The sequence below is a fragment of the Malania oleifera genome, chromosome 7, assembly GCF_029873635.1.
Source record: "Malania oleifera isolate guangnan ecotype guangnan chromosome 7, ASM2987363v1, whole genome shotgun sequence".
Classification (NCBI taxonomy): domain Eukaryota; kingdom Viridiplantae; phylum Streptophyta; class Magnoliopsida; order Santalales; family Ximeniaceae; genus Malania; species Malania oleifera.
In genome coordinates, this window is record NC_080423.1 from 87,936,868 (window position 1) to 87,952,045 (window position 15,178).

General features: G+C 34.6%; 1 protein-coding gene across 1 annotated transcript; it reads left to right on the forward strand.

Moving 5' to 3' along the window:
* Positions 1–6,056: 6,056 nt before the first annotated feature.
* On the forward strand, positions 6,057–7,767 carry LOC131160918 (protein LURP-one-related 15). The gene is made up of 3 exons (XM_058116792.1): positions 6,057–6,284; positions 6,992–7,225; positions 7,582–7,767. The coding sequence occupies exons 1-3, from the start codon at positions 6,090–6,092 to the stop codon at positions 7,765–7,767; spliced, it is 615 nt and encodes a 204-aa protein (XP_057972775.1). The 5' UTR covers positions 6,057–6,089.
* Positions 7,768–15,178: the final 7,411 nt, after the last annotated feature.

Genomic DNA, 15,178 nt, shown 5'->3' on the forward strand with positions numbered 1-15,178 from the left:
TGTTTATATATTCAGTTATACATGTTTATTTGAAAATAGATTTCATGATATAGTAGCTCATTTGCCACACACTAGTAATAGCATATTTCGTTTTACTGAGCGTTGACTCATCCTAGTGTTGAATTATTTTTCAGGTGATCCAGGTAGGCGAGCAGACCAAGCTTGCAGATAGAGGGGCTTCTGTAGTGCCCTGTCAGAGAGTGAGTATATTTTGGGAGTGTTTTGAGGGTATTTTTGGGGAACAATTATATGTACATATTTTGGGAAACATTTAGTACTCTGGTAATGTGTGGTATTGTATATATATATATGTTCAAATGATAATGTCTATGTGATTTATGCTTCTCGCTGCTTAGGTTTATGATTGGGTTTTTCCCCCAGTATGGTATCAGAGCATGTAGAATATCATAGTAAATAAAAAAAATAAAAAAATAAAATACCCAGTTAATTAAGCTGGTCGTTACAAGTGAGGTGTTTACTGAATACGCCATTTCAATTGTTACGCTCTAGATTTTACTCCAAAAAATGCAAGCGCCTCGCTCTAATACCACTTGTTAAACGTCCCACCTGGAAGTATATAATCCAAAGGCGAGTGAATGGCAAACTCTTTTCGCGTATTTGGTCTTTCTCTACAAAATAAAAGTCTTAGCAAGATACAAGCAATTATATCACAATATAGGTTAAGTAAATCAAGCACAAGACATAAATTAAAGAGTATAGGGAGAGAAATCTTAACACCGGAGTTTTAACGTGGTTCGGCACCAAGCCTACGTTCAAGCCTTAGCACCAAACCAAGGATTCCACAATCCACTATAAAACTCCTTCCCCGACAAAGCAAGCCTTACAACTCAGGTACCAAATCCTACACTCGGGAAGAAATCCCTACCACGCTCACCAAGAACCATAAGGATCACCAAGATTCCTTGTAAGTTCAATTCACAAAGAACCTTCACCAAATGGTTCACAAAGAACCTTTCAATAAGAAGATAATTACAATAAAATGCTCCTTATTGAACTTATATCAAATATAATTAAAACCTAACACTACTCTCTCAAGGAATGATTCAAACAAGATGAATGAGTAAGAGAGATTGAGCACTTGTGAATGAATAACAAAGATGCAAAGTGCCTAGGTTTTGTATAAAATGATATTTTTCACTGTGATCTTGTATAAATCACCAAATCCATACTAAACAAATCTATGGACTTGTATTTATAGCCAAAAACCCTTACTAGCCGTTATTGGACCGTTGAGAGCAATTCCCAAAAGAAACTAGTCGTTTTCTAGTCGTTGGTGCGCTGTTCACGATGCGTCTCATCGACTAGTTCACCCTACTCGTCGACTAGTGTCCCAAATTAGAAAAAGTCATCAACATGAAAGTGGTGAATTTTTTTATTATCTTTCCATAGACGGCACGATTGTCCTTTTTGGACTTTTCTAGCAAATGTTATATCCCAAATACTGAAGGGTGTTTAGGAAATTTGAAAAGTGCATAACTGAGGTTTTAAACCCAACCAAGACCAAGTTTGTAAAAGATTATAACACTAATATAATTTAAAACTTGTCCTTATGACATTTATTTTGAATATAAGATATCTTATTTATGAAAACATATTTGAAAGATCATTTTGATATCTAATATGCTAAGTATGTCCTTTATAAAAATATACTTAACTTTCTTGAGGCTTTAGGACATAAAACATGTTTTTGCCAAACCGAGACTAAGTATGTAAAAGTTTGTAAAACAAAGATGTTTGAAAACTTGTCCCTCTAGAAAGCATATTTGAGTTTAGGATTCTTTTGACAAACTCTTTGATTAAACTTTGAAAATCATGAATGTTGAGTTTGTGACTTTAGTGCAATCCTATAAATTCATGTGTCCTAATATGCAGATGCAAATTGCTCAACTCTTACTCAGAAATCATGTAAGAAACAAAATTGTAAGAGTTACAAAATGTTCCTACCTCACACAACCCTTATTATATATAATTTAACAATTGAGGTTCCTTTGGTTGTGCTTGGGTCTTTCCGAGTAAGTGTCCATTTGATCTATCCTATTTGATGCCTTACTCGATCCGATCTTGGCCTTTGATCTAGTACTTCATGAATTCGTCACTTGTACCTGTACTAAAGATGATCTGCAAAGATGGAATGCACTAGGAACAAAAAATAGGTTAATATCATCAAAACACAATAAACATGATTATGTAGCCCCCAAGGGTAACAATCTCCCCCTTTTGATGATGTCTAACTTATTAAGAATTTACTTAATCTTTACAATTGAGTTTGACTTACCATAACTTATTATACAAAGATAAGTTTACCAAGAACCACTAATGGGTTGTTATCATCAAAACAAGACATTTTAGAACATGTAGCCACCAAGGCTAACAAATACAACCAGCTCACATCTATTTATACACATTGTGCTGTTATTCTGGTAAATGTAACTGGTGGGAATAAAAAAATTTTTACAACAGAATAACAAACCCTTCCAACTCATTTCGTCACATGAAATTCTCCAAGAGAAATGTCTTTGAAGATGGCTAGTGCATAGATCACTTATTACTAGCCCTTTTCACTTTTCTTTTGTTTGAACTCATGGTTAACCACAATAACATTAGGATGATAGTAGAGACCTCTCCTTATATTTAAATAGAATTGAAATAAAAAGCATTACCTAAACTTGTGCCGCCATCTCATAAGGTTCACACTAATCTTGTCCAATTATTGAAGATTTTTTTTTTTCTAAACTGATTTAAAACCTGCTTTATATGTGTTTTTTGTGACCTATATTACAATATCCTAGATAACTGAAAAAATATTAGATAACTTGGATGAATTGAGGCCTTCTTATTAATTAATAGGCTTTGGTACCGAATATGGGATATAATTGCATTTGAAATCTTGAAGCTAGATATTTGAATTTTTAGTACTAATGCAAAATTAACCACCATGCACATATCCTACACAAATAAGAAACAACAATAACAACAAAAAAACCAAACCTTAAACCCTACTAGGTGGAGTCAATTACATGATCATTTTCCGCCAATTTATCTTATAATCATGGACTATTTCTTTCGATAAATTCAAGGTTATTAAATCCTTACTCTCTATTTCATTTCAAGTTAGTTTAGGTCTATCCAAATCCCTTCTACTACCCCTTATAACAACTAACTTACTCTTCCTCATTGGCGTGCTATGTGGCCTACATTGAAAGTGCCCAAACCATCTAAGAACTTGAACTTCTCACTCGAGCATCTGACTCATCCCTTTTGTGAGCAAGGGCACAAAGTGATGGACAAAAGTTGGCTTCCGAGCCTTAAAAATGGCTTTTTCTTATCTCCTCTCGCCATAACAAGGGTGGCCTTGCTTTTTGAGAGAAGGAAAGAATTGGCGTCCCACTTTTATGTTATCTTCCACAGGAATTACGCCTAACTTACTGCGAATATGTTTATTTTTTAATTTATTTTTAATGTTTTACTATTTATCCATCTAAGCATTCTCATCTCGATAACTTTCACTTTTTAGATATATTGTTTCTTAGTTGCCCCTACACAAATAAGAAACATAGAATAAAATTAAAAGGAAAAAAAGAGTTGATCATGTCGTAGCACAATATAATAATCAGAATTGGAAACTAGTGCATCTTATGCCTTTCTAAATCCAACAATTACAAGAAAGTGGAATGGAGCAAACAGGCAAGAGGTAAGGGCTTCCAACATTATTTTGCATCAAAGTTTCAAAATTTCATGAGTGGGCTAATATAATTGGCTTCCTCTATGTACCTTCATTAATTCATTATGCTATAGGTGCAACCTTGCTTATTGTCAATCAAATGGAACATCATAATGATCAAATTTTAGCAGAGCGGCACTCAACGAGAATGGAAGGGGACCGAATGACCCACAATAATGGTAGATATCGAGAGATTATACATGAAACTTATCCCTCTACATGTTCATATACCTATTTTTTGGATATAGAACATGTGACAGTGGGGTTTCCACATTTGTTATTACTGAATGAGTGAGACCTACTTGTCACATGTTTTACATCTAAAAAATAGGTATATTGATAACACAGAGGGATATATCTCCTATATAATTTTTCGTAAATATCATCAATATTATTTTGATGAAGATAGAATAATTTAATGTGAGAGTATAAAGATGGTCCAATGAAATAAATTATGTTTTTCTAATTAAGGTGAAAAGTATCTAATTTAAATTCATTAATATAAGAGTTCAAGCGCTTCAATCAAAGGAAAGGGTTCACCTTTCTATTTCCTTAAAATTAAGAGGTCAAGACACTTCATTAACATAACTCAGTTAGTAAGCAAATTATACACACACACACACACACACATATAATATTACATCGAAGAAAAGAAATAAAGTGATGGTAATGACAATTGAACCTCTAATTAAGCACTACTTATTGTCCTAATTGATTAGTGAGTGTTCAAATAAAGAAATGACAATTGAACTTCTAATTAATGTATGTAAAGAAAAATACTTATACTGTGTTTGGGAGTATGAATTTTAGACTCCAAATTTGGATTTATGTCGATTTGAGTAAAATTCAATATAATTTTACCATACAAATTCAAATTCGAGACCTAACTCAAAGACAGAGTTAGTAGAAACCTGAGGCTTTTGACATTGGACTTAAATATTTAGGTTACATTTGGTTTGTGGAATGCCTATTCCCAAGAATAAATTAGTTTTATTAGCTTAATTACAATTATTTATACAATAAATTATGTTTTTACTATAAAAAAAAAATAAAAATGTGAAATATTTTATGAGTCCATAATAATGAATAGATAATAAATAATTATTTCTAAATTTCATCATGGGAATGTATATTCCTTTCTATGATGATGTCAATTGGTTGATTTAAAATGATTGGATCGGATGGACCAGTTAATTTGAGAATCAATTAGATGTTCGAGTTGCTTAGTTAATTTTCAAGACATTATGTTGACTAACTTTTTCAATTTCCCGCTTCCCTCTTCCCTCTTCCCTTCCCACTTCGCAGTTCACACAAAGTCAGCAATGGCAAGTTCACACTTCTAGAGTTCCAGTTCCAGATCCAGTCATGGAGCTTAATGTTGCGAGAGTTGAGATTCTCAAATACTAGTACATGGAAGCTGCTGCTGCTGCTAATAATAATCTGTAATACTTCACCTTCTTCTTCTCATCATCGTCTTCCTCACGTTGCTTTACTCTCCTGGGACAGTTTCATAATTAATAATTTTATTAGATTAAATTTGGTTAACCGAATTGCCTAAAAATTTGATTCGATCGGGTACAGTTCAGTTAAAGCAATCAATTCGGTTGGTTCGATTATGGGTTGGGGTTAATCAAAAAATATTTAATTAATTGGCCGAATCGACTGATTGTACCTCTCTACTTTATAGTTAACTCTCTTAGGCACAATCTTGATGCAGGAGAGTGAGAGTATAATATTTCATTTTTTCTTCTCTAAAGTGAAATATAGATACAGTATTTTATATGTGGCTAAAAAGATAGAATATTTAAAAGATATATCCTTTAACCTTATATATTCATCACCAAAAATATTAAATATAATATTATAATTATTTTAAATATTTAATTATATATCGACACAATTGATATAGAATATCTGAATGATTATTGTTAACTAATACATATTCAATTCATATTTCTCAAATAGGCAATAACGTGAAAGATATATAATTTAAAAAACAGGCGCTTGCTCTGAGATTAATTTTTCAATAGGGCAACTAAAAGGCAATCAAAGAAATCCATGCAATAAAAAGTAAATATTTTTGCAATAATTGTTACTATAATTATCCTCAATGCGCGCAAAGTTATTCACGCGAAGGAAAACCCTTCTCCCCGGCAATGGGTTGCAGGCAGCCTGGTATAAAACGTTCACCCACATTCCTCCTAAGCCCCAGGAACAATCAAAAGAATCAAAAACCCTCTGTCACTCTAACTAAGAGATTTTATTTGAGAGTTGGGAAGGAGCCGCGATGGCCCAACCGAACTATCAGCTCGCGGTGGCCAGCCAGGCGGCGGCTGCGGCGGTGCCGATGGCCGTCATTAGCCCGCAATATTGCTCGCCGTACGGCATGGAGATGACGATTGTCAAGGGGTTCGGGAGGTTCACCGTCGCGGACATGAGCGGCAACGTCATCTTCCGAGTCCGCCGAAGCCTCTTTAACATCCGAGCCCGCCACCGCCTGTACAATGCCGTCGGCATGCCCCTCGTCACTCTCCGACAAAAGGTCGCTCCCTGTTTTATTTTCCCATTTTTCATTTACTCTTTTACTTTATGTCAAATGCATCAAACGTGAGGCGACAATGTAGTGAACTGTAGCGAATTGGCATTGTTGGAATATTCGATCTTATATAACATGGAATTGAAAAAGAAAGAAGGGAGGCTTAAAACAGAAAGGAAGTTGGAAGACAAGAGTTAGTTAGTTAGCATAAATTAATTAAAAAATTAGTTAGAAGAGTTAGTTATTAGTTTATTTTATTATATTGATGTATTATAAATAAGACTCAAGTCTGGTATAAATTCTCATTCAATTACAATTCAGTATTACTGTTTTGTTCGTCTCTATTTTTTTCACTAAGTTCAGATTCTCAACATGGTATCAGAGCTTTTGCACAAGAAGCAGCAGTAGCATCTTTTCTAAATTTTGCAATCTATTTTGCAAATTTTGATGGAGATTTTTTTTCCTCTTATTTTCTTCTTGAAAATCCTATGTTTCTTGCATTTTCTTGAATAAATTCTTGAAAATGAGTTTTGAAAACTCTCCTCTTGTCAGTTCATTTCCTGTCAACCCTTCAATGACTCATCGAGCCCATATTACCTGCATCCAAGTGGTAATTCTGTGTTTTGTTAGCATCACAAATCTTCAATGGAGAGAATTATGTTGCATGGTTGAATGTATTTGTATTAAAAACATTTAATTTAATTAATTTACAGATAATGTCGATACATGGGAGATGGCGAGCATACATGGGGGACAGTTCGTACAGCAGAGATTTGATATTTAATGCGAGGAGGGCGTCGGTATTAGGGGGCAAGGTCATCTCGGAACTCAACGCCTACTTGCCCGCCAACATAAGCGAGCACTTCTACGACTTCAAGATCATAGGAGGCTACCAGTCCAGCACTTGCACCATCTACGCCGGCAACTGTGTCACCGTCCTTGCCCAGGCATCCATCCCCCTCTCCCTCTTCATAATTTTATTACTATTCCTAATGAAACCCATTTTTCTTTATTTATTTAATTTCTTGTAATATATAACTTCTCTTTCGAAAACTTTTTTTTTTTTTTTTTTTTAAATGATAGTAATTTCTTATTTATTTTTTTCTAATAACTATAAAAACGCCATTCTGTTCTTTAATGTTCTCCATTTGTACAGGAAAATTTGAAAACACGTTTTTATTATGTTTTATGTTCTGATATAAATTATGGAAAACTAATTAATAAGGAGACAATTTTGCAATGAATTAAATGATTAACGTTAATGGTGGGAATTGATTTGCATGCGTACATGCAATTAACGCAGATGCAGAAGAGACCAGACTTGGGAGCCTTATCGATTTCGGGGAGAGAGCAATACGTGCTGAGAGTGAGTCCCAATGTGGATTATGCCTTCATAGTCTCCCTGTTGATTATTTTCTTCGCGCATGAAGAAGCTCGCGGTGCGTCTCTTTTTCATCATCACGACGCCAGTCCTTTTGGACATTTCTGAAAATCCAATTTCCGTGAATGAAAGAAATAATAAAACAGATGCGTGGTGAAATTAATTCATTGTCTTTTTGGGTTGACATACGTTCAGGGCTAGAACTAGGAAAATCTGGTTGTATTAATTACACCTTTATGCTAATGCATATATTTTAATTATACATGCCTGCTTCCCTTTGTGTAATTCCTGGATATTATTATTATTATTATTATTATTATTTTTTGGGTGTTTTTCTTGTATCATGAGAATGTCTTCTGATTTCTAATTTGTAGAGTTTTGCAAACCCCAAATTTTCGATTGGCTACTCGACAGTTTATTGGGCTTTGATTGCAATTGGGAGATAGTTCACCCTTTTTCGATATTTCGAATAGCTTAAATCCGAAAATCTATACTATAAAATTAAGTTTCAAGCTCTAACTGCATACTAATTAGGATATCTATCTCAAGAGAAAATGAATTTTTTATGACACCATTAAGTATTGATCTTATATCAAATTAAGGACCATATTTAGGTCATGTTTTTTACTATTTCCACATTAGAAATCAATTAGTAGCATGAAAGTGAGAGAGAATGCAATGAAAATGTTAATTAAGTCGGCATCACCATGACCAAATAATCACAATTAAGTGATAATGCAAGTTACAACAAAATTCTTTCAATCTATGTAAAACTTTCCTCTACATAAACTGCAAAAAGACATCTGAAATGTCAAATTTTAACCATGAGTTGGAAGAGATTATTGGAAGTGCAAAAGATTTGGAAAGTCTAGCAATTTGACGTCACGGGTAATTATGTCACGCGTAATTTATGGACTCACGTGCATTTTGCAGCAAGTAATAAATTTACACAAGATATGAGCTTGGAAGAGATAAAGTTGAAGATGACAAAAAGTAGGTTTAGAGCTGTATAGCATCCTAATTACACACTAATCACTTCTAAAGTAACTGCTAGTCAAGTTCAAGTGAATCATTTTCAAAAGGAAAGAACACGTAACTATATATGCTTTTTCAATTAGATGGTTTCTAATGTGAAAATAAATTTATAAGAATTAAATAAAAAATTAAAAAAAAAATGTTTGCCTTCCATGGACACAAAAGCCTACTTTTTATGTATTGCCAAGTAAACTAGTTAATTTTTTCTGCTTGTAGGCTTGATTAATTGGATTATATTTTTTAATATTGGATAGTTTATTTTCAAACAAATCTTCTTTTGCGAAAGCATTTTACAATCCTTGATTTAAGTACTTTTATTATCTTGAACATTCTTTTAATCCATATGAAAAATGGTTGATAACATTTTTTAATTTTTTTTTTTTTTTTTTTTTTTCGGGTTTTATTGAAGGTTGATAGCCCATCTATCAATTCTTACTCTCTCGCATCATTTGAATTTGAAATTTCTACGATGAAAGTTTCAATTTCAGTTGTAATTGAGATCTCCCAAAAGAAAGGAAACAAAGTTGTTAATTATATAACACGATGAATATACCAAATTAAGGACCATTTGGATAATGTTTTCCACTTTTTTTATATTAGAAATTAATAGGAAAAAAATGAACAAGGATGTAATGAAAATACCAATGTAACTTGGCATAACCATAAGCAAATTAGTCACAATTAACGGATAATCTACTGTTGTGGAAAATGAGTATATATAGGATGCACAGCGGAATGATTAAACTTGCAACAAATGATGAAGCACCAAGAACACAAATTCATACACAACCATTAAATTTGAAAACAAGTAAGGGGAATAACAAGAGAATATACATGGTTCGAAAATGTCTACATCTACGGGAGCAATCCGACCAATATTTCACTTTGAAATTGAAAGTTTCTTAATATAAGGATTCAATGATCTCTCTATATACAAAATATGTCCAAAATGGCCTATTTAACAACCCCTCGGAGGTTTCCTTCCAAATACCCAACCACCCCAACGTTCCCATTCAAAATTTAAATTCTTTTTCTTAGCCCAGATGCACTCGTTGACGAGATCAGGTCACTCATCAACGAGAGAGACAAGGCCACTAGTCGGCTAGTACGGCCACTCGTCGATGAGTCTAATTTCCTGCTCTCGGTATCTCAGCGACTCTACAATTTCCAACCTCTCGGTATCTACTCATTGACAAGAACAGGACACTCATTGACGAGTCACTAGTACACTCTTCAAGAATTCAACTCATATGTCTTTCATATTTTGTTTATGAGCCCTAAATATAAGAGCCACACATAAAAATACAAAAATTTCCACCTTGGCAATTATACGCTACTTATAAAAACCCGAAAAACATATCTGACTGCTCCACCTTGAGCTTGGACCGCTCGGTTGGGTTTGTCTCCTTTCTATCACTTGGAGACATGGAGTAAGTTCAAGCAATTCTTGAACTTTTCACTAGTGACCGGCTTTGTCAAAATATCTGCTCTATTTTCAGACCTATGAACTTTTTCCAATACAAGCTCACCCTAAGTAATCAGCTCTCGAATCATGTGGAACCTCACATCAATATGCTTGGTTCTAGCATGATACACTTAATTCTTTGCTAAGTCAATAGCACTCTGACTGTCACAATGGAGCACAACCCCGTCTTGCTATAAGCCCAGCTCTTTAACCAAATCAGTTATCCATAAAGCTTCCTTTGCAGCTTTGGCAACTGCCATATATTCAGTTTCAGTTGTGGATAATGCCACCAGAGATTGAACCATGAATCTCCAACATATACATCCTCCTACAAGGGTAAAAACATAATCCGTTGTAGACCTTTTGTCATCCATATCTCTTGCATAATCAACATCAATGAACCCCATAACTAAAGGACTATCCTATTGCTTGCCAAACATGATGCCATAATTCGATGTACCCCGTAAGTATTTGAATATCCGTTTGATGGATTCCCAATGTTGTCTTCTTGGATTAGATAGAAACTTACTCACCACATTCACAGCATGTGCCCATTTGTTCCAAATGAAGATCATAATGAGCTACCAACCCCAACACTATCCTAATAGAAGTGTGTTAGACCACACATGAAAAAATCTTGTCATAGTCTATTCCATTCTTCTGTGAGTACCCTTTTGCCACTACCCGTGCCTTGAATTTTTCTCCTTCCTTTTCTAAAATTGCTTCCTTCTTCCTATATACCCATTTGCAACCTATTTGTCTCTTTCCATTGAGAAGCTCCACCAAATCCCAAGTTTGATTCTAATGTAGTGATTCCATCTCCTCAATCATTGCACCCATACAACTACCTTTCTCCTGGTCGTGCACTACCTCTTGAAATGTAGTTGAATCGTTGCAACTGGTAAGAAAAACATAAGACACTAACTCTTCAAATCCATACCTTAGCGAAGGTCTAATAGTGTGTCTGGATCTCTGCATAGGAAGATTGTCAACTTGCTAGTTTCCCGCAGTAGAGCTTCCTATAACCAAAGGACCATGATCATTGCTATTGCCCTGAGCTTACAACTCCACCTACATAACATGTTCATCTTTGTCCTAGTTTTCTAGCTCCTATTTCAGATCATCACAATCTCAAGTACACTTCACTATAACCTTCTCATCAAAGACTATATCTCTACTGATCACCACCTTGTTTGCCACTAGATCCCACAACTTGTATCCTTTCACACCCTTTTGATATCCCAGAAAGATGCAACGTCGAGACTTTGGGTCAAGCTTAGACCTCTCCTCACTTGACATGTGAACATAGGTTGGACACCCGAATACCTTTAATTCGGAGTAGTCTACTACATTTCCCGTCCATACCTCTTCTACCACTTTATCCTCTAGTTATGCCCTTGGTAAACTGTTTATCAGAAAACAAGTCATAATAACTGCCTCGGCCCAAAAGTTCTTCGGTAGCCTCGTATTAAGCTTAAGACACCAAACTCTTTCAGCCAGAGTTTAGTTCATCCTTTTAGCCACACCGTTTTGCTGAGGTGTCCGGTGAACAGTAAAGTGTCTCTTATTACCCTGTTGCTCACAAAAACTCTATAAACTGAGAATCAACGTACTCGATACCATTGTTCAACCTTAGATATTTGGTTCTCCTCCGTGTCTGGTTTTCAACTTTAGCCTCCTACATCTTGAAATTTGACAAACGTATCAAACTTATACCACATGAAGTATACCCAAACTTTCCATGAGTAATCATCAACAAAACTCACATAATACACAAGTCTACCTCAAAAAGTAAGGTGTACTCCCAAGAGGAGGGTGAATTAGGATTTTAAAAAAATATTTCTTTACAAATTCTTTTTAATAAGTTCATTTAGTTGGTTTTGATACCTAACTTTTCTTTTCAGCTATCACACAAACACAATGATTAAAAAATCCTTTGAACTTTAACCAATCTCAATTATACAAGTGTAATTTATTTGCAATGACCAAAAAGTCAGTCCAATCAATAAGATAAGCTTGACTTCTCAATAAAACAGAAATTTGAACAAGCCTTCAAAATTCAGGTTTCAATATCAAACAAGTTACTTGCATTTAGATCTGTTGTGCTTTGAAATTTATCAACATACTTCCTTTAATCAAGATTTTCGCAATTAATGTGCTTTCTTTAATCAAGGTTTCTGCAATTATCAAAGTCAAATTAGTTACCAGTAATTAACTAAGCATCCACACAATTTATAAATGTAGAAAATTAAAGAGAGTAGGGTAAGGAGAGTGACCCCATATTTTTACAAGGTTCTGTCCAAGACCTACGTCCTTGCCCCAAGCAAACCACCATGAGGATTTTCCTTTCCAACTTTTTTATTAGGCCAAAGTTACTACCTCTCTAACAAACATCCCCTCTCATTAGTATAACGATCCAATCCCTCAACCGTCAACAAATCTCCTTAGCAAGAATCCCCTCTCGCTAGTCCAACAATTCAATAACCTGAACCGTCAAAAATAACAAGATACAATTTGCGTACAATGACACTCTCAAAAGAGCTGATTGGTACAATTGAATGCACAACAAAAAATTCTTCAATTAAATATCAATATATAAAGAATTGAAGCTCATAAATTTATCACCTGATTCTCTTTTAGATTTGATTTTATCAGTAAGTGAGCAAAGAACCATGTGATTTGACCAGTATGGATTTCAGCAAAAAAGCTTCAGCAGAGTGTATGCAATGAGAGTTTGAAAAGTATGAACAATATAGCTTGAATGTTGTTTGCAATTGATTGGTGTGTGAAATCTTTTGGTTTCCTATGTATTTATAGATAAAAAAAATACTTCTATTTCGTGTTCCCCAAGTTGTTTCGAGTATTTCCCAAGTTTTCATAAAGTTTTGGGTCCAAGAAATTATATTTGGAAACTTTTCTTCATTGTTTAAATTTGACCGTTACGAAGTACAGTCGACTGCACTATCGGGGTCAGTCACATGTGCTTTTAAAAACTAGCGAAATTTCAAAGATAGAATGGGTCAGTCACCTGTACTCATGGGTTCATTTGACTGTGCCTATTCTATTTACACAATTTATTTTAGCATAAAAGTACAATCGCCTATCCAAACCAGGTCAGTCGCCTGTATGTACCACAACATATGCTTTTTCAAATTTGTTTCCAAAAACTTTTGTTAACTTTTGTACTTGTCATATTGCTTTAAGACTTTTGAAAATATTTTTTGGGGTTTTTAAAATTTGGTCTCTAAGTCAATAATGAAACGTAAGAGCTTCAATGCATCCATATCAACATTAAATGAAGTACTTATATACGACTCTTTAAAACTTAAACATTCTAAGCACTAAGTTTCATCAGATTTTTCTATCTTTGAGTCCATGCTTTAAGTATACTTTAAGCTTTCATTTGACCACTTGTCTTTGGAGTATAATCTTTCAACAAAGCTTGTGAGCACTTGATCTTGAACTTATATGCTTGATTCCTGAAACATCATCACTTAACCAAAATATGTTAAGTTCCCTTGATTTGTTATCATCAAAATAAGATTTGTAAGCCTTGTTAGGCCAACACACCCTTTGATGCTACTCTAACCAATCCTCAAACATCAAAATGTACATAATCAAGAATACCAATCGTTTTGTGAATAGCTGACTTGAATTTTGCCCTGTTTTCTTTTATAAGAATACAAATCTTGCAAAAGTCCAGCTGACATGATTTCATACCTTTCAAGAGTTTCCTCTTGTGTAGTTACTTCATACCATGTACCCCCATATGCCCAAGAGTGTATATGTCACAAGACAATTTCATCAAATTCAACACCTATGGCTGCAGCTCCACCTACAACAATAGCTTCCTACAATGTGTAGATATTCCCACCTTTGGACTTGTAATTGAAACTATTACAATCCAAGGTGCCAAGTGAAATCAAAATCTTCCTTAACTCTAGTATGTGTCTCACATTACTTAAGGTTCTCACAGCACTGTCAAACATTTTTATCTTAAGGTTTCCTATGCCAATGATCTTACAAGAAACATCATTACCCATAAGAACTGAACCTGAGTTTACCAACCTGTAGGTGCTGAACCACTTCTTGTTTGGAGTCATATTGTAAGAACATGCTGAGTCAAGTATCCATGAGTCCATAAGGTGATCTGATCCCAACAAAATCGAAAGAACATCACCATCACTACAATCTGAATCTCCTTCTTGAACCACATTCGCTGATTTTGAAGTACCCTCATGCCTTTCAGCATTTCATTTCTTCCAATCCTGACACTCTGGTTTAACATGCCCTTTTTTACCGCATTTATAATACCGCTTTTTCTTCTTGGATTGAGTATGGGATTTCTAACTCGATCCATGTTTGGATTTTCCTTTACCACACTCATTGTTACTTTTCATCACAAATCCTTCTCATTTATTATATATTTTAAGTATTTGATGAAAATTTAGTGAGGCACTTGTGACCTCTTCTAGGTTAAGAAATTCTTGTCCCCAAGTAAAAGTGGTAACTAAATTTCTATAAGTGTGAGTCGCTGGCAAGGAGTTTAGTTACATCAAAGCCTTATTATCTTCATCAAACTTAATATCAACACGCATCAAGTCACTTATGATTTGATTAAAGGCATTAATATGTTGATTTAAGTTTGATCCTTCAACTATATTAAGACAATAAAGTTGCTGCTTAAGAAAGAGTTTATCAGAGAGTGATTTGGACATGTATCGGCTTTCTAACTTTCGGCATATAGCCACTAGAGAATCCTCTTGTATCACATGATAAAGAACTTCATCGGCCCAACACAAGTGTATTGTAAAAACATCCTTTGCCTACAATTTTCCCCAAGTTGCCTAGACCTGTGAGATTGGTAGTTAACATGATTAGATTTCAATGATTATGTAAACTGTATATGACGTAGGAATTCTAACTGCTTCCTATTCTATTTTCAAAATGGAGCCCAAGGATAACAACTTGGATAGTGGCTCCGAAGGGACTGCGAGCGATGAGTCTCCTTCTGTGCCT